The 18,511-nt window shown below is 37.7% G+C and overlaps 1 protein-coding gene across 6 annotated transcripts in view; it reads right to left on the bottom strand.

The window, feature by feature from the left end:
* Positions 1–18,511, bottom strand: part of PPP3CA (protein phosphatase 3 catalytic subunit alpha) — a 317,790-nt gene that overhangs the window by 58,035 nt on the left and 241,244 nt on the right. For all 6 annotated transcript variants that reach the window (XM_032860901.1, XM_032860903.1, XM_032860906.1 and 3 more), the window contains 4 exons: positions 14,639–14,750; positions 12,953–13,098; positions 10,010–10,149; positions 191–268 (listed from right to left, as the gene is read on the bottom strand). In XM_032860901.1, coding sequence (XP_032716792.1) covers positions 191–268; positions 10,010–10,149; positions 12,953–13,098; positions 14,639–14,750 — 476 coding nt within the window. The remainder of the gene's footprint in view (positions 1–190; positions 269–10,009; positions 10,150–12,952; positions 13,099–14,638; positions 14,751–18,511) is intronic.

The raw sequence follows: 18,511 nt of genomic DNA, 5'->3' as shown, positions 1-18,511 counted from the left end.
ACTTTACCACACATTTGTGACCACTCATTCCCCAGGACCCTGCCATATCCGTGTCATCAGAAGACAATTTTAGGATCTGATTTCTTCAGGGAGAGGGCCTAGCACAAGGAATCCTCCACAGCCTGAACGAAGCGAGGAAGCTGTAACCGGGGGCCATGCACGGTTTCCATAAACCCACAAAACTGCTCACCCTGCATCTTGGGCTTCATGGGCTCGGAGTATAGATAACAAATTATTGTGCTGTAAGAATTCACATACAGCCGGGTAACTGCCAGAGACAAAAAGAAAAGAGAAAGAAGCATCTGTTATGAAATTGTCAAGAGTAGCACATTTGTCTGTAACATCCCGACCTATGTGATTCGATCAGACGTAATCAAACGTACATCATTCATGAAACAAGCCTCTCGGCTCTCAGGACAGTTCTTTTCCCCTGCGGCACAGAAAGCACCTGCAGCTCTACTTTTTACATAATCAGAAAGGGCTGGAGATGCGTGAATTGGACAAAGAACGCAGGCTGTTATATAACAACACTAGAGGAATGTCCACTCATAGGACACATCGATATTATCAAGTCTACATTTAAGCACAAGTGAAGAGAAGCATCAATATAACATGAGAATGGAATTGAAAATATAAACCTCCATCTCAATTTTCTCCAAGAGAGCACTATTTGTATTTGAATGCCTGTGCGTGCCTGAGTGTTCTACAGAGTGGACTGAGTTATGGAGTGGGCGAGAATACAGTAACCAATATATCACTCAAAATCTAAACAGAATTTTAGATTCTGTTTAAATTTTAGATTCTGTTAAAACCTGTGAATTATTAAATTCACAGGTTTTAAACTGTGTACTTTAAATATGATCAACAGAACTGTATCTTAAGACTGCTGCTTTACCTTGACTTAATAAAAATATAAAATATATAATCAAGATGATTTTGTCTGTTAAGGAAGTCTCAAAACCAAAGAGGAGAACATTATTCAAAATGAAATTCAAATTACAAACTGAACTTGTGGAACCCTGGTCAATCACATTGTCTCTGCTCTACAAATTTTTCATGAGATAAATGTATGTCATAAAAATGAATAAATTTTAGATGTTTCAAATAAAGGGACAGCAAACTAATGGTCATTTTAATATAAACAAACTGCAGAAGCTCACTAAAACCTAAACTACATGCACTATGAGAAATAATTCAGCAACAATAATTATAAATATCAAATATCAAAATAATATTTTGAAGAAATACTAAATAGTGTATGTCACTCAAATTATTTATTATAAAAGAGAAGATGAAAATAGTTTCTAGGGGTGCCTGGGTGGCTCAGTTGGTTAAGCGTTTGCCTTCAGCCCGGGTCATGATCTCAGGGTCCTGGGATCAAGCCCCACGTGGGGCTCCCTGTTTAGTGGATAGTCTGCTTCTCTCTCTCCTCTTCATTCCTGCTCTCTCTCTCTTGCTATCTCTGTCAAATCAATAAAACCTCAAAAAAAAAAAAAGAAAATAGTTTCTATGTTACAGATTTTGTAAGAATTCCCTGATCAAAAGGAAAAAAAATACCATTAATATGGCACACCATAGTAGAGATGTTGATTATAAAAAGGATTCAGTTCTTTGCAAAACTGAATTTGAAATAAAAAATAGTCTTTGTGCCTATGCACACATTTATGTGCATTTGTATGCATATGCATATGTGTTCTAGAATATTCTTTCAATCTGCTAAGGAGAGAAAAAAAGAAGACCTTCATCATGCCTTTACTTCCTAGTTATCCCAGGTCAGTCCAGTAAATACACCATGTAACTGATAAACATTAGTGTAACCTACAGACTGGAGAAGATGGCCCAGCCTATGCACATGGAAATAAATATGTCCATAATGGTACCTAGATCAAGAGCTGACCAACATGCGTCTTCAAAGACTTGTGTTCTACCCTAGGAAAAGGTGAGTATATCACCTTTGAGATCAATGTGTCAACACAAAAAAGCTTAATTGCTGAGACACGGGTTGGTCTTTAAAAAATAGCACATTTGGACATACTTAGCTATAAAATGCCCAGCCAATGGATGACAGCATCGGGTGGCACCCAGTAAATGTTCCTTCCCTATCTCTTTCAGCCATTGATTTCTTGTGCCCTTGAAATACTTCCTTAAAAAGATAGTTTATTGCCTTGTTGTACCACTGAAAGAGGTTGTTTGTCGAGGTTTGTCACTTTTTGTCCTTGGGCAAAAGGCTTGGTAGCACTTTTTAAATTTATTTTTTCCTTTTGTTAGAACCTATACTAGATTTATGAAAGCATAATTTTAATATATTTTCTTCATGCTGAGTTTGATACCCTTATGTGTTTAAAGTTTCCCTCATGGAAATATAGATCTGATTTTTAACGGTAATCTGAAGAAAATAAAATTAACCTTGCAGCAATATGCTAGGTTAATAGCATTAAGTGAGGAACACGTGTATTATTACTTGGAAGGAACTCATTTTGATAAAAATCTTTAGAAATTTAAAGGCATACATAATCAAATATTCAAACTCTCTAAGAATTACAAACATTTTTCTAAATAAATGTAGAAAACACTTGAATATCATCTAGATTCCCATTATTGGTCAACTGCCTGCCTGGGATACAGTAAAGTCTTTGATAATATAAAGCAACAAATGAACAAACTTCACAAGATTCTTATACTTTTCAGTGGAAATGATGATATACAAAAAAGCATTCAAGCTAAAAAGCACTACAGAAGATATATGTAGAATGATAGAGAAAGCAGGGTTCAGAACCCCTAATATCATGGAGGATGCTGGAAAATCATTTATTCCCCAATAATTTGTCAAAGACTGACTGGTGACTTGTTCTATTTGTTAGAAGATTGTATTAGGCACAGGGAGGGGTGGTATGGTAAGTCTAAGGTGTAGTTTCTGTCTTGAGGATATGTATTACCTTGGTAGGAAAGTAAAGCATTTATTGAGATGTTATAGAACAAATAATGTACACTGGTCTGAGGAAATTTTCTGAAAAATTTCTATCACATGTTAGATCTTTTTTTTTCTTTTTTCATTTTCTTCACATTAATGAGGTGAAGCTTCTGAGATAGTATGACTACCAACAAGAAAGAGAAAGAAAGCACAAGCATGGGCCCATGGCCTCCTTTTGAACACAGGGCTTGCTGGATCTCAGTCCTACTCGCAAACCTACCCATGGGCACCTTTGTCAAGCAAACCTAGTATGATTTTGTTTAACCCAGTGTCCTGGACATGTCTTGAAAGAAGACTTAATGCAAAGATCGGTGAAGGCCAGCTTCTAACTTTATGATACTCACTTACCAGCATGCAAAAAAAAAACTGTGTTTGGGGAAAAAGCTAGACTCTCTGAAAATGTTGTGTTTTTTTTTTTCCCCCTCTTGGAACATGATTATTCCTTAAGCACTAGAGAATGCTTTCCTCTGAGTAGAAAGGGAGGTGGAAATTTCCGTGGAATAGTGGGAATCCTTAGATCTGGGTTCTTATTCCAATTTCCTGTGTAAACTCTGGAAAATGGCTTAACCTCTTTGAGCCCAAATTACCTCACTGGTAAAAATGCAGGTGGTAGCACTTATATCATAGACTCGAGATAAAGATTAAATGAGTTAGCAATATATGTAAATTCCCTAGTCTAGGGCCCGACTGAGAGTGGTAGACATTTAACAACTCCTAATTTTCTCTCTGCTACCATGTTGTGGAAGAAAGAACACAGCACAGAAGTGAGTCAGCAACCCCAGAGTCTAGTTAGTAGCTGTTGTGAAAAAGGAACCTATAGGCCTAAAACGGTATCACTTAGTCCAAGTCACCATCTGGGGCTTTATATCTAACCTAATGGAAGTTTCAACTTTCCCCAGAAAAGTAAATCTTAACGGGTCAATCAGGAATGTTCTGACGTGCTTCAGTGAGGTAATCTGTCACATGGGCCCTCTGCCTCCACCACAGACAGATGAGGTAATCTGTGTGAGACCCCCCCCCCACCCCCCCCCCCCCCCCCCCCCAACACCCACAGAGAGGTTCTGTGGGGGCCCCCCCCCCCCCCCCCCCCCCCCCCCCCCCCCAAAGCAACGTGACGGCCCAAAAAAAAGTTTTTTTTTTTTTTTTTTTTTTTTGGCTAATAACCCCTCAACCCACCCTCCTTCCTATAAAAACCTTCCATTTTGCCCAGCCCTTCAGAGTCCCTCAGCGCTGCCCAGGTCATGAATTGTTTAATAAAGCCAATTAGATCTTAAAATTTAATCCAGGGATTTTTTTTTTTTTTTTTAGCACTGTTAAATTTATTAGTTGTGACTCACATTAGATCACAAAGGCAATGACATATGGGGAATACTAGATAGGAAAGGAGTTAGAATTAGAGCGGGAGAGGGACGGATGCAGACTGAGCATGAACAAAGGCAAAGAAGGTAGAAAAAGAGAAACATGAGAAATGCGAGAGAAACTGTTTTGGCATTAGATAAAATAGATATTATTAGACTTATTCTATTTATTCTCTTATTTTTGTTCCTTCCTATATGAAATTATGTTTTAGACCTTGAATTAAACCTCCCAGGTTTCTGTCTCTTTAAGATATAGCTAGCCAGCATTATTAAAATGCTTTCTTTATAGCTTTTATGTCTTTATTTCTACTGAGTATTTTTTCTTCTGGAAAAGCCTACTCTTCCACCAAGCCTTGGCTAAGTTATCCCCTATAAACCCTTCCCCTCAAACCTGCCTCACTCTGAGGTGTGGAGAACTGCTGCATCCACCATGATCCCATAACATATTTGTCTAAGATACCATTCATCATGTTGTAGTGTAAATTATGTGTATATATCTGCTCTCCAGCAATACTGAATGCCTTAAGAGAAGGACATTATCGTATTTGTCTTCATATCCTAAATGCTTAGCAGCAATCTGTCAGCTTATCAGAGCTTACACTCAATCGTGGGAGTAGTCTCAACAGGGCAGTCTAACAGGTTTCTTTCCCTCACGGGGTACAGCAAAGCATAGGCAAGCAGCTCACAACCCCTGCTGAGGGGCTGGGAGGAAGCCTCTCGTGCCTCCTTAGTGTCCTTACTTTCCCCCAGCCCAGCAGTAAGGGAGGACTCTGACTGACTGCCAAGCTCCTCTTCTGCTTCTGGGGGCTGGGCAATACGTCCTAAGCCCTGGGGTGTCCTGGTGTTACCTGGATGCTGTCAGGCGTACCTGTTCCCAGGGATTCCTCTGTTTTGTTTTGTTTTTTCTTTGCCCCAGGGTTCTCCAACTAATTTCATTTTACCCACCAGGTATCAAGCCTGGAAGGGCTCCAACTCTTCCTGCCAGAGCGTAAGTGCTCACTTGCACCTGACTGCAGGCTGCCTCAGGAGCAAATGAGCAATTTTTATTTAAGGCAAACATTTTGTTGAAGTATAACATCTATACAGAAAACTGCCCAAACCAGAAGAAGGCCAATGGATAGATCTATCTTCCCCTTGTAACTAACACTCAAATCAAGTCACAGAACGTGCATGGCCTGAACCCCAGCCACCCTCCATAGCTCCTTCGAGTCACCATCACCTCCTCACTAAAGGTCACAGCTGCTCTGGCTTTGAACACTATAGATTAGCTTTCTGTCATGTTAAACTCTTATTTCAATGCTATTATCAACATGAGCTCTAGTATCGGGCTTCCTCCACTCATCACTATCCTTGTGGCATTCACCCGTATCATGTGCAGCTTTGGTGAACCCCTTCTCATTCGCTGTATTAGGTATGTAGATATACAATTTATTATTCATTCTATTAAACAGATATCTGGGTTGTTTCCATTTCTTGGCTATTATGAATATGGCTGCTATACGCAATCTTTTGGGTACAAACATGTGCACATTTCTAGTGAATATAAAAATACAAGTAGAATGGCTTAGTTAGATGTATGTTCAGCTCTAGTGTATACTGAAGCAGCCGACTGTAACTGGGGATGAGAAGTAGAGGAGGGATGGTCATTTTTCTAGATGTGTTCTCTTCCACCATATTTTCATGAACACCACTTTCCCTGCCTGCAAAGAGCCTTCCCAGATGACTCTGGTTGGATGTGTTTAAAGCTCAGATCTAATAACACTTCTACCATGACCTGTCCCTTAAATTCCAATCCACACCTGTTTTGGTTCGGCACCCCCAACTCTGTTTAGCTGTGTATGTGTGTGTCTGTGATAATCTCCACATTTCTCATAGCATTTCTCACCTTGAATTTTATTTGTCACAGCGTATGGGTTTTTGCCACTCAAAGGCACTCACCCTCAAAGGCAGCACTCTGAGTATCTATAAAGCCTCACAGAAGGCATACATAATAGGTGCTCAACTGATGTTTGTTAAATAATTGAATGAGTGAATGAATTCTAAAATGGATATCCATTAAGGAAGCCATATGACTTGTAGGAGGGAGTGAGAAGGGCATTGTGAAATTTAGATGTGATTTCAATGAGCTAAAAATGAAAATCTTGAACTCAGAGTGGGAATAAAGGAAGGCAGTGTGATCTAGGTGTTGGTGATATTTTTAAGAAAGGGTCAGTAAGATATGATGACTGATTGGTAGTGATTTCCATGCAAAAAGAACAAGCGAAAATATCTACTAGTCTCCATGACTCTTAATAGAAACCATTAATAGAAATGGTGAAACTAGGAGGAATCCCCAGTGGGGAAGTAAACCACAGCCCTTTCAGGCAAGGTGAGTTGAGGTTAAGGTGACCATGGGACATCTAAGACAAAACTTCAAGCAGCCACCTAGAAATAGAGAAGTCCAGCTCAGGAAAGATAAACAGATGAAGGGGCTAGATCTGGTAATCAAACCACAGAGTCTATACAGTTTACAGGGAAGCTAAGGGAAGAGGAGGCTCCAGGGAAAAATGAAGAAAAAAAAATGTCTGGAGCAGGAGGATGACCAAGAAAGGACAGCAGAAGCGGCAGGGATCTGCTGGACAAATTAGAGGAGAATCATGATGCAGGAGGAGGAACCATAGGATCTCCAGGTACAAGAGGTTGGCAGGAGCGTCAGCTGCAGAGGGGAAGGCGGGCTCCATGGTACGAGCAGACACATGGTTGATGGGTGATTAAGAGACTGGCAGTGATTTGAGTGAGTCTCGATTTACAGCTTCAAAAAAGCTTTTAAAATGACTGTCAAGATGTTCTTTAAGGCTCAGAGTTTAGAGGAACTTCAGAAGGTCTGATGTAACTCACTTCTTTTGAAGTAAGCTAAACCTAGAACACAAAGCTTACGTGATTCATCCAAGGCAGACACAGAAACTGCCAACCCAAGCACCAAATCCAGCCAACAGCTTTGTTTGGTCTACATGAAAATGAAACTTTTACCTTCAATTTGTCAGGAGCCTCACGAATTTTTACAGTGTAAGACTTGGCCTGTTTCAAGTATCTCAAGCACCTGTCAGGATGTCATAGGCATGTAAGTTCGCAAACTGTGATCTTAGGTTACAAAGATGGCAGCACTGGGGCCAGAGCAGAGGATTCCTTCCCCGGTCATGCTGTCTTCTCCAACTCATGGTGGCGTCCATGCATTCTTACTGATACCCTTTTCTGCAGAACTTCATTTTATTTAAATCATGGCCCAGACACCATGTTAGATGAGGCTAGGGTGACATAGCAAATTAAGTATGCAGACTCTATATAAATGCATCAAATAGAACTGGGAGTTGCCAATCAACATCACTGATGACAACTCAAACAGGTGCATTGTCACCGAGTTTCTCGACCAATTTTATCGCTCTCCCTTATTTTATCGCTCTCCCTTGTGCCCCTAGGTCAGCTCTATCAAGTGCAGCTACAAGAGGATGCCTTGACCCCTCCAAGTGAACTAAAGACAAGAATCAAAAAAAGCTCTAAGAGAAGGAAACAGTCGTTTTTCTTCTCCTTAGATAAAACAAAATCCAGACTCCTTTGCCATTCATCAGAGTCTATATAGGCTATGGATTTAAATATTCAGCATTTGTCATGGCCAGCGACACTAAAGAAACTCTAATGAGAGGAGTTAAGTAACCACTTTGTTGAGAACAAAAGTGTGAAAACATGAATAATCTTCTAATTAGCTAGTTGATGGACTTTATCTCTGATGTAAACACAACTGTGTCTATATTGACAAAACAAAAATACAGTAACTTTATATAAGTTCAGTACAGAACCTCATTTAGAATATGATTTCCTTGAACAGCTGACTCAGAAAACTAAGAGAAGAATGTTATATATACTATTAATGAAAGGAAAGGTCAGGGCAATGTGCCTCAACATCAAAGTCAAGAGGTTTGGCTTTGGTTTGCTGTAATAGTATTGAAGCACAGCTCAGAGGTATCAAGTAAGTAATTTAAACACTCACGGTATGATGAAGGATGTAACACCAGATTTTAAAAATCAAAAACTTCCCTTTGATATATGTCCACAACATTTATCTGTTCCTTAAAACTTTTAGCATATTTAATAAAAGATTACTTCTATATTAACTACTGAAAAGAAACCTCAGGCTTTGCAGAAATGATTTTACCATGCTTCTTCATTCCACCCAAAATAGACTCATTTGACCTGGAGCCCAAATTTCCAAAACACAGAAATGATTTGTAACCTTTCTGATGAATAGGCTCAGAGCAAACCGCTTTATTAATATTTATAACAAAAAGTATTCTTTGAAGGATGCTTGACAGTATACAAGACTTTCTGTTCACAAACTAATTTTTCAATCACTTCAACAGATATATAAAAGGCAACTTTTTCCCCCTGTAAGGAAAACTTAAGATATGGAACAAAATGTTCCACCACTGAACCAACTCTGATCAATGTTATGTAGACGCTGATGGCTGCTGGCTCTCCAGACAGAAGACAAGTGCCTGTGTCAGAGTCTTCCCCCACCCCCAACTGCCCCAGCCTTTCCAGCTACTCCACTGCAGGGGCTGGAATTAAGCATCGATGTCAGTGCACATCACATTAGGTTTATAAGTTTTGTTTTGTTTTCTTTAAAGATTATGTCTTATAGAGTTTAACATTCTCGTTTTCTCCACAACCTCCTTCTCTTGTTATTCTGGCCACTGTCACATCAACTGTGTGTCTCATGCTAAGAGCACCCAGTGGAACAGAGATTAATCAAAAGCAGAAGCAACAACTGGACATCAGGAAAATTGTGAGGATGCAAAAAACCAACCATGTCGCTGACTTCTTTCTGAAGTGATCTGAAACATTGAGAATGGGCAGATTCCCCTACACTGGCAAGTATAAAAATTACTGTCACAATATTGCAAAGTGGCTTGTCAAAGGGCTAAAAATAAATTTACTATGGTCCCTATGTACTGATTGCTATGTTAATTTTAATTGACCCAGGAAGTCTAATAAAATTAAGAAAATTTAAGAGTAACTTCAATATCATTGCATTAACAGATTTAAAATTATTTTCCTGATTTAAGTTACAAAAACAGGTAAAAAATGTTTTAAGTGATTATATAATTGAATGAAAAATCAAGGCTGGCATTGGATTTTTTCCTTCAGTTCTTGAAACAACACATTTTCTACTAAATTCTACCATCTTCTTCAGCTGCCTCGCCACTCATACCACATGCCTCTTTTATGCCTTTTCTATTATTCACAGTTATTATATCTGTGTATTTATACAAATTTTTTTAAAAGATTTTATTTATTTATTTGACAGAGATCACAAGCAGGCATAGAGAGAAAGAGAGAAGGAAGCAGGCTCCCCGCCGAGCAGAAAGCCCCATGCAGGGCTTGATCCCAGGATGCTGGGATCATGACCTGAGCTGAAGGCAGAGACTTTAACCCACTGAGCCACCCAGGCGCCCCTACAAATATTTTATTTATCTTTTCCTTTTGCAAGTGCTAAGAACAAGGCTTGCAAAGTGAACCTTTCATTTAGCCTTGTTTCTTAGAGAAGTTACATAAACGTCATGAACACATCAAACAACCCATGAACTGATAACTTAGAACATCGATGAACCAAGTGTGCTCCCGAAGGCGAGCCGTCCGTCCTCACCTGTAGAAGTACGAACACCCCCTGACTGTGTTGTGAGTGAAATGTTCCTGAGTCTTCTCATTTCCAAAATCCTCCAGGGGGTCTGACCACAGGATATCACACATAGGTCCATAAGCAGGTGGTTCTTTGAATCGGTCTAACTAAGAAAAATAGAAGATAGAGAGCAAAATACTAATCTTTGGAAGCTTAGAATTCAGAAAGTAGAAGTACTGTTGAAGTCCCTGACTGCCTCCCCAGCTCTGTGCCCTGGGAGGGCGGCCCTCTTCCTCTCTTCCTGTTTGCTCTCCTGCCTTCCTTCCTCCCTGTTCGTCCACACTTCCTCTCTCTCTCCAGCTTTCCCTCCTTCCTCCAGAGGAGCCTCTTCATTACCTGTCTTCGTCTCACTCTTCACCTCCCTCGTGTTTCTTTAATTCCTACCCCTTGCATCTTTTTTCGTCTCCTAGTTTACTTTTTATCTTTTCTTTTGCTCCTCCTTACTTATTTGATCTAAATATTTTAGTCATTACCAGTTGATGTGACCCTGTGTTTCACTTCTGAGGAGGCGCTTTTATGTTGTCTTGTCTTTGGGGAAATTTCTGTTACTGCCTCCATTAAACTGAGGCTTAGAAATCTGGATGCAGAACAACGTATCAGGTTTATACTGAATGATATGACTTTGAGAACAAACGGCTTTCATTTTAAGAGCAGCCACTTGTTATACGGCATTCTGGATATTCATTATTAGGGGCTATCTAGTTTCGAATTGGAGTACAAGCCTGTTGTAGTTTATCTTAGTAGTTACAAACCAAGAGGAATGATAAGCAGTAAAATAAACCCCAATTTTGCTGGTCATTCTTCAGCTCACAATTCTAAGCTTTATAGGTTTACCAGAACCCTCATATGAAATCCATTTTCGAGCTATAAATGTTTAGCAAGGTCATATTTCAATTTAAAAAGGTGTATTTAGAAAGCAAGAGCAATATAATAACTGGAAATGACATTTCACCAACAATTTTATAACACTACCACTTTCCTGTAGTTTATCCTGATTGAATTGCAATTAAAGAGTCTTGGGTGAAGTTAGCAGACATTATAGTCTCTTAAAAAAAAGCATAAAACAGCTGTGAAAACCTATTAAGAACTGATATTCTTCATATTCAATACTTTAATATTTTTCAAAAACCCATAGGGAAAGGTGGATATAGAAGCCTGGCAGCTGGTCAAATTCTTTTTCCTGATACATAAAAGGTGACATAAATAATGGTTTTGCTACACACCATTTTTTACTAATATCTAAAAAGAATGAGGCAATATCTCACATTTTCAACACTCAATGAAAAACTTCAATAAGCAAAGACCCTCTATATTTCAACCATCATGTTACCCATAAAATATTCATTGCAAACTTAGACTTGTTTAAGAGACTTAAATAATTTATCCTTTTGGAATAATTCATCCAAGAAAAATAATGCTTGTTCATAAAAATACAGAATTTCTTCCTAAGAAAGAAGAGCTTCTTATTAGGGATAGAACAGCAAAGGAGGGGAGTCTTTCTGGTTACTTGGAATTCCCAGCTAAACGTCTGGTACAGCAACCAGAATACAGAACTTACTCTCAAAATGTTACAGAGTGCATTCTAAAATTAATACCACCAACAGGAAGAAAAAGACAACTACAAGATTAATTAAATAAAGTAAGGGTGGCAGAAACTCTGACACAGGGCAAAATGCAAAGCTAAAAATCATTTTATGGCTAAGAGAAGAGCTTAATGATATGCATGAAAATTGAACGGAATAGCTGAAACATGTCAAAAAGCAAATACTGGGGATGGTGGGTGACAGTTTTAAAATTTACTTAATTTATGGTAAGAGTTTAGATAATATAATGAAAGTCCATCTGATTATAGAACTCATACAGAAAGTGAACCACTCTCTCCTTCAACTCCATGACTATAGTTCAGTGTCCTGTCTTTCTCGTACTCAACAGAGAGCAAATACCAATGCTCTGTGTGCTACAGAATTCTAGAAGCAGATGGATAGTGGTGTCTTATAAAAAAAGACACAGAGCAGGAAGCAAAGGTTTATTTAATGTACTTCTGTTTGATTTTAAAAATAAAAATCATGCATTTCCTTTCTGATGGGAAACTAAATACTGTATTATTTTTACACTTGAAAACTTGGACCTTAATGAGAGTATTAAGATAGAATTTGAATGTTTCATTTCCTTAAATATAGTTTTTCCTTTAAAAGTCAGGGAACTTTTCAAAGAATATTGAGCAAACCAATAATAATAATAATAATAATATATAAAAGATTTTCTCTTCTACTATATAAAACTATCTTGTATTATCACATATTCTCAAGAAAAAGATAATTCCATACTCAAGCTAACTCATCTTTTTGCTGGCTAAAACAACTGTTAATAGCCAATGTTAAATTAAGTAAAAAATACCTCAAAAAAAATCAGCTTTCACTTAGCCACTCATTACAGTCAACAGGATATCACAATTGCTTCGGTCAGACTGTTGCTTTAAAGTGTTAAGCGTGAAAATAATAATTTTTAAAAAATGATAATATGGACATATTCTAAAGGTCGACTTGTGATATTTTCCCAAGAGTGAAGCAACATTTTCTGGCTCTAATAGACTATGAATATACAATGGGTTGCTTAACACCAGCCAAAGGAGGAAAAAAGGCATCTATTTTTTAGCAATCAAACATTATACATTTCAGTGACACATATCACATGGTAAAAGGAACCCTGAGGTTTTCGAGATAAAAACCCTTTCAAGTATAAATATATTTTTCTTCCTGAAGAAAAATGAATACAAAGAAGAGATGCGTGACAACTTTAAATTACTTCAATTCAGAAGGATAAAGTTCTTGAAAAAGACAGGGACATTCCTGTTTTCAGTTTATTAATGAAGCGCCCAGAATGACGAGGCTTCAAAACAACAAAACTTACTTTTCTGATATCGTCTAAGGTGTTAATCTCGGGAGACAAACCACCGTGGACACACAGGAACTGCTGGTTCATCAGGGCAGCCAGGGGCAGGCAGTCAAAGGCATCCATACAGGCGTCATAGACGCGTTCTGAATACTTTATTTTACCTTTTAAAACATGGTTCAAAAAAACAAATAATTGACTCATGATTTCATAGCTAGGATAATTTCCATGAAACAGTTTTTGTTTTTTGTTTTTTTTTTTAATGTTTCCTTCCCAGCATCAAACCACTAGCATAGAACTACACATTGCCAAGTTGCAAAGCATGATCAAATAAGTTGCACGTTTCGAAGAGGTAGAGTACAGGTTTCAGCCACTATCTGGAAGTGCAGTGTTCCTATGAAGCCATTTGTAAGCCGAAGCAATTCTCACTCACTGATATGGAAAAACTGGGGGGCATTCCCAGATCTAAAAAAATAACCTCTTAGGCTTTTCTGATATCCTAAGACACTACTTGTAACGAATGCACAAAATGAATGGAGATAGAGCACAGATGCTCACGGACCCAGTTCAAAGCCCTGGCGGCTAGATGGAGAGGTGCAGAGTGTGGTTCCCAGGGAAGGGGCGTGGTGACCGACTCATTGCTCAGGCCTGAGTGCTGTCTCCAGAAGTGCTCGCTTCAAGTGTAACACTGACCCCTCACTATTTTTGTTTTTCACCTTTCTTCCTAAACGCAAAATTCTCTTTGGATTTCTTTTGGTTAGCAGTAACAGGTACTAATGTAGGTTTTCATAAAAGCAAAGTGACATAAGACATACTTTCAAAAGGCGGGTTATACCTGCATTATTAATCCTTAGATCTACTGTTTTACATTTTTGTTGTTCATCCCTATTTTACAGTTTTTAGTAACTTTTTATATGGCAGAGGCGAGAACTTTCGTATATATCCTCGCTATTGATCTGCAGCTGTATCTCAAAAATTATATATACAAACAACCAGGAGACCAACAGAGCACATAAAGCTGGCTAATTTTCCTAAGTGATCTTATAGAAAAGGAGATGGCAAGAAATTTTCTAAAGTTGTTTCCGTATCACTGCACATTGCTTTTCCCTTACTGACTTATAGCTAATATCCTGAGAAAAGTCTCTGTACTCCACTGAATAGAGGGCTAAATGACAGAGAGAAATTTGTTTCACTGGACAACAGGGAAAATTAAGACAGAAGGAAAATGAAATTTATATTAAGTACTCCTCACTTCTAGTATTTACGTCTGAAGGAAGACATCTCTAATTTTGTAAAATCTACTAGAGGCTAGTAAATCTATTGAGTCCAGGAGAGGCACAGTTGAATTTGTCCTCCATCTGCTTTTCTGGAGTGATTTGAGATGAAAGGGTAAAATTATACCCCTGAATAGTAGTATTCTTGCTATTTTTAGAAACTAAGTTAATCATTGGTTCTTAGAACAAATTACATCAAAAATTAATTTGAATTTTCAGATCACTATATAGAAAATTTATAATTTAAAAAGAAATTCTGAATTCTCTTCATTGTCCATGCTTAGAAAGAAATATGGAATGACATAGAACAAAATGGTATCATTTTTTAAGTTTTTGACTTTTAGGCAATGGATATCATCATGAGCTCTTGGTATGAATTAAAATGACTAGCACATATGGCATTAAAGGAAGAAGCTTGAAGTATACTTACATTCTTGTTTAAATGTGAAATACTCTGTTAGATGTCTACATTCATGATTTCCACGAAGTAAAAACAGTGTTTTGGGATAAAGAATTTTCAAGGCCCACAAATACAGCACACACTGAAAAAAATAAGAATAACATAAAAATAAACATTTTCCCATTATATTTAAGGGTCCCATTGCTCACACATGAGGAAGACATGAACTAATGTGTGCCTATGACCAAAAGTCCCCAAAAGGCTAGACCTTATTAAGGAGGATATTAAAAATTAAACAGAAAATATTAGTACAAAGCCAAGGTTTATATGCATAAACTGATTTTCTATGCACCACAAGAAAACAATGGACTTTACAGGGTCTATTGGAAGAAGTCTGAATGAAGATATACTCAAAATATACTGGTGTACAAGCATGAGAAGAAATGTGATTAGCAATTAATGAATAAAGACACCTCTCTTTATAAAACAAAACAAAACAAGACAAAAAGATAACAGAAACAGGAGAGGGCGCCTGAGTGGCTCAGTGGGTTAAGCCTCTGCCTTCAGCTCAGGTCATGGTCTCAGGGTCCTAGGATCGAGGCCCACATCGGGCTTTCTGCTCAGCAGGGAGCCTGCTTCCTCCTCTCTCTCTGCCTGCCTCTCTGCCTACTTGTGATCTTTCTGTCAACTAAATAAATAATTGTTAAAAAAAAAAAAAAAAGGAAACAGGAGAATTGGGAAGGAAAGGCAAGACAAAATTTAGAAGTAAACAATGCCACCAGCCTCAGGCTGACTGATTTCTTTTTTTTTTTTTTTTAAGATTTTATTTTTTAAATAATCTCTACAACCCATTGTTTGGCTTGAACTTACAATCTTGAGATCAAGAGTGACATGCTGCACAACTGAGCCAGCCAGGTGCTCAGCGTCTATTATATGTTTTCTCCTTCACTAGCTTTCTTCTCCCTCATCACATTGTCTTTTATTTCAGTGCCTTAGGTATATAAATCCTTAAGGGTTTTTGTTGTTGGTGGTGGTAGTGGTGGTGGTTTGTTTGTTTTTGTTTTTGGTTTGGTTTACATACAAATATAATTAAACTGAAGGCCAGGGAATCTCACTACACATTCTGCAAGTAACTACGGAAAGAATTTCATATACCTTAAAACTCTCAAATTAATTACTTGGGTATTACAGTTTGTGTAAAAATGAAGGTCCCCTTTGAATTCACCAGGTTTGGAATAAGCTTCCATTGACACAGTCATCCTGGAGTGTGAATAAAGATAAGCAGGATCCTGGAGTACTACCATCAATTTCATTATCCTTCACTGGCATTCATCAAGAACCCACAGGAAAGAGAAAAACCACTCTTTGAAAACAAGTATGCTCTTTTTTCCTCAATAAGTTTATCCTCTAAAAGTGAGGGTAAGAAGATAAGAGGACCACAAAAATATTGAGACAAGTCTGATTCTGGTTACTAAAATGTGAAACCAAAAAACATTTAAAACATTTACATTTTTATAAAGAGCTTTCCAACATAAATATGCTGCATAATGTCCACTGAGAAAAGCTACTAGTGATTCATTTGTTGTGATACCTGTGAAGACTAATCACCTCTGTCAGCTTATATACCAATTTATTAAATGAGTGGAAATAATTATGTTTGAATATACAGCCCACGTCCTGGGGAAAAATACTAATTATCAAAGCAAGTATGTATTACTTATTTTTCAAGTAAGATATTGTTTCCAACTATGTCATTATAATTGGAGTAAACAAATAATGGGTTGACATCAAATTATACACACACACACATATATGTTACTTCAATTAATTTTCTAATTATCATTTTCTGTTTATCCTTATTAGCTAAAGTTCACATGACAAATAATATTACTATTTCTGAACAGTTGACCAAATGATCCGTTGTCTATGGTGCACATTCCCTGTTATCCCAGTGGGTAGTATGGTGGCTTGATGAGTCTCTGACAGTTACACATCTGGTTTTCAGGGTACATTGACATGCTTTCACAAAAGGAGTGTTACTCAAACTCGTCTCACACTTCAGAGAAGGTATTTATAAACGATTATTACGGTCAATGAGAAAACTATTCCCAATTTAAACTTTACAAAGTTATACCTTAATACTAAAGAAATACACACACACACACACACACACACACACACACACACACTTCCATATTGGTTGTTAACTTCGGATGTCTAGTTTGGAATAAGATGAGAATGTGAAGTCTTTTAAAAATTATATTTATGGGGCGCCTGGGTGGCTCAGTGGGTTAAAGCCTCAGCCTTTGGATCAGGTCATGGTTTCAGGGTCCTGGGATCCAGCCCAGCATCGGGCTCTCTGCTCAGCAGGGAGCCTGCTTCCTCCTCTCTCTCTGCCTGCCTCTCTGACTACTTGTGATCTCTATCAAATAAATAAATAAAATCTTTTAAAAAAATTATATTTATTTACTAAAATTGCTACATCTAATATATTCTGTTTTTATATTGAGAAAGAGTATATGTTTTGGTCATACTGTAGCTGCTTTTAAAAAAGTTTTTCTTGTTGTTGTTTTTATTAAAGTCTAATTTACACAGGAAGAAGTGCGCATATTTTCAATTCGCCAGTCAATGAGTCTGTATATGTGTATATTCTCATGAAATGACTAACCAAATTCACTTACACTTCAGCACCCAGAAGGTTCCCTTGTGGCACTTCCCAATCAATATCCTTTTGGAAATGTAACCACAATTCTGAACTCTTCGGATTGGCTTTGTCTGCAAGAATCTTAAGCAAAGCTATTATCTCTCCAACTAAAATCTAAAACACGATTTCCTAACCCCTGTTAAGTGCTACAGGAGTCGCTTTTTAGGACCCATATTTTCTCTCTTGCCGTCTGTTAAAGATCCAGTTTTGACATTAGCACATGGCTTTATTGCCTTTAGTTTTAATTTCTGTAGCTTTTTCCTAACTGAAATCTCAAAGAGTGATACAGAAATATTTTATGATATGCTTTTCATACTTATTTACCTTTTTAATGATTCACAGCACATATCCTTGTTATTTAACGGATATAAAGCACCTAGTATATAGTGGGAGTTTAAGAAATATTAGCTCCTTTTTTCTGTAAATGAGAAGGAAGACAGGAACACCGAAGGTAGTGAAGGACTGAGGGAAAGCAAGAAAAGAGAAAAGAAGAGGAGAAGGAAAAAGAAAGGGAGAAAGAAAACATAACTTAATTTCCAAATTCTTGGCTCAGCATACCCTCAAAATAAGAATCCTGTTTTCACATTTTATTTCCTTCTCCCCTGTGGCAAGAACAAAATATCTTCCCAAGTGCTGACTAAAACCACAAATGCAGCCAATATGGAAGAAGTGGCATGGTAAATGAAAGGGCAAGGGTGGATTGGAGAGTGGAGCCTGGCCAGCCTTCACCCTCAACATCTGGTGGGCGAGAGCCGCCAAGTACAACACTGTCTTGCTGGCAACTGTTCTGCCATCTAAAGTTCCAATATTCTGGGGACCTGTCGATCTGAAGCGAAATCATAATTGGACATTATTTTTAAAAAAGGAAAGTTTCTTCTAAAAAAAAGTATCACAATCACTAAGCAATGAAACACAAATTAGTTAAAATAATTGGTTATTTTCTTCTATGTGGTAGGAGATGGCTAATGTGAACAAAATGTTCACTGAATTAATTGGTTAAGGTGGAAACAGAGAGGCAAGTTATGTTGGCCTTTTTGCACGGCTAGATGTAAATTCCTTGTGCTAATGACTTTCAACCAGACCTTGACGGTCTTTCCAGGGCTACTCGAAATAATTAAACAATTACGACTTACAATTAGTTTTAAAGTATGAACAACTGAGCACCCCCTATATTTTTATTAATTTCTGTCACAGACACG

The sequence above is a fragment of the Lontra canadensis genome, unplaced genomic scaffold (genome assembly GCF_010015895.1).
Source record: "Lontra canadensis isolate GAN:19392208 unplaced genomic scaffold, GSC_riverotter_1.0 scaffold1, whole genome shotgun sequence".
NCBI classification, from domain to species: domain Eukaryota; kingdom Metazoa; phylum Chordata; class Mammalia; order Carnivora; family Mustelidae; genus Lontra; species Lontra canadensis.
This window is presented reverse-complemented; position numbering and strand designations above follow the sequence as displayed.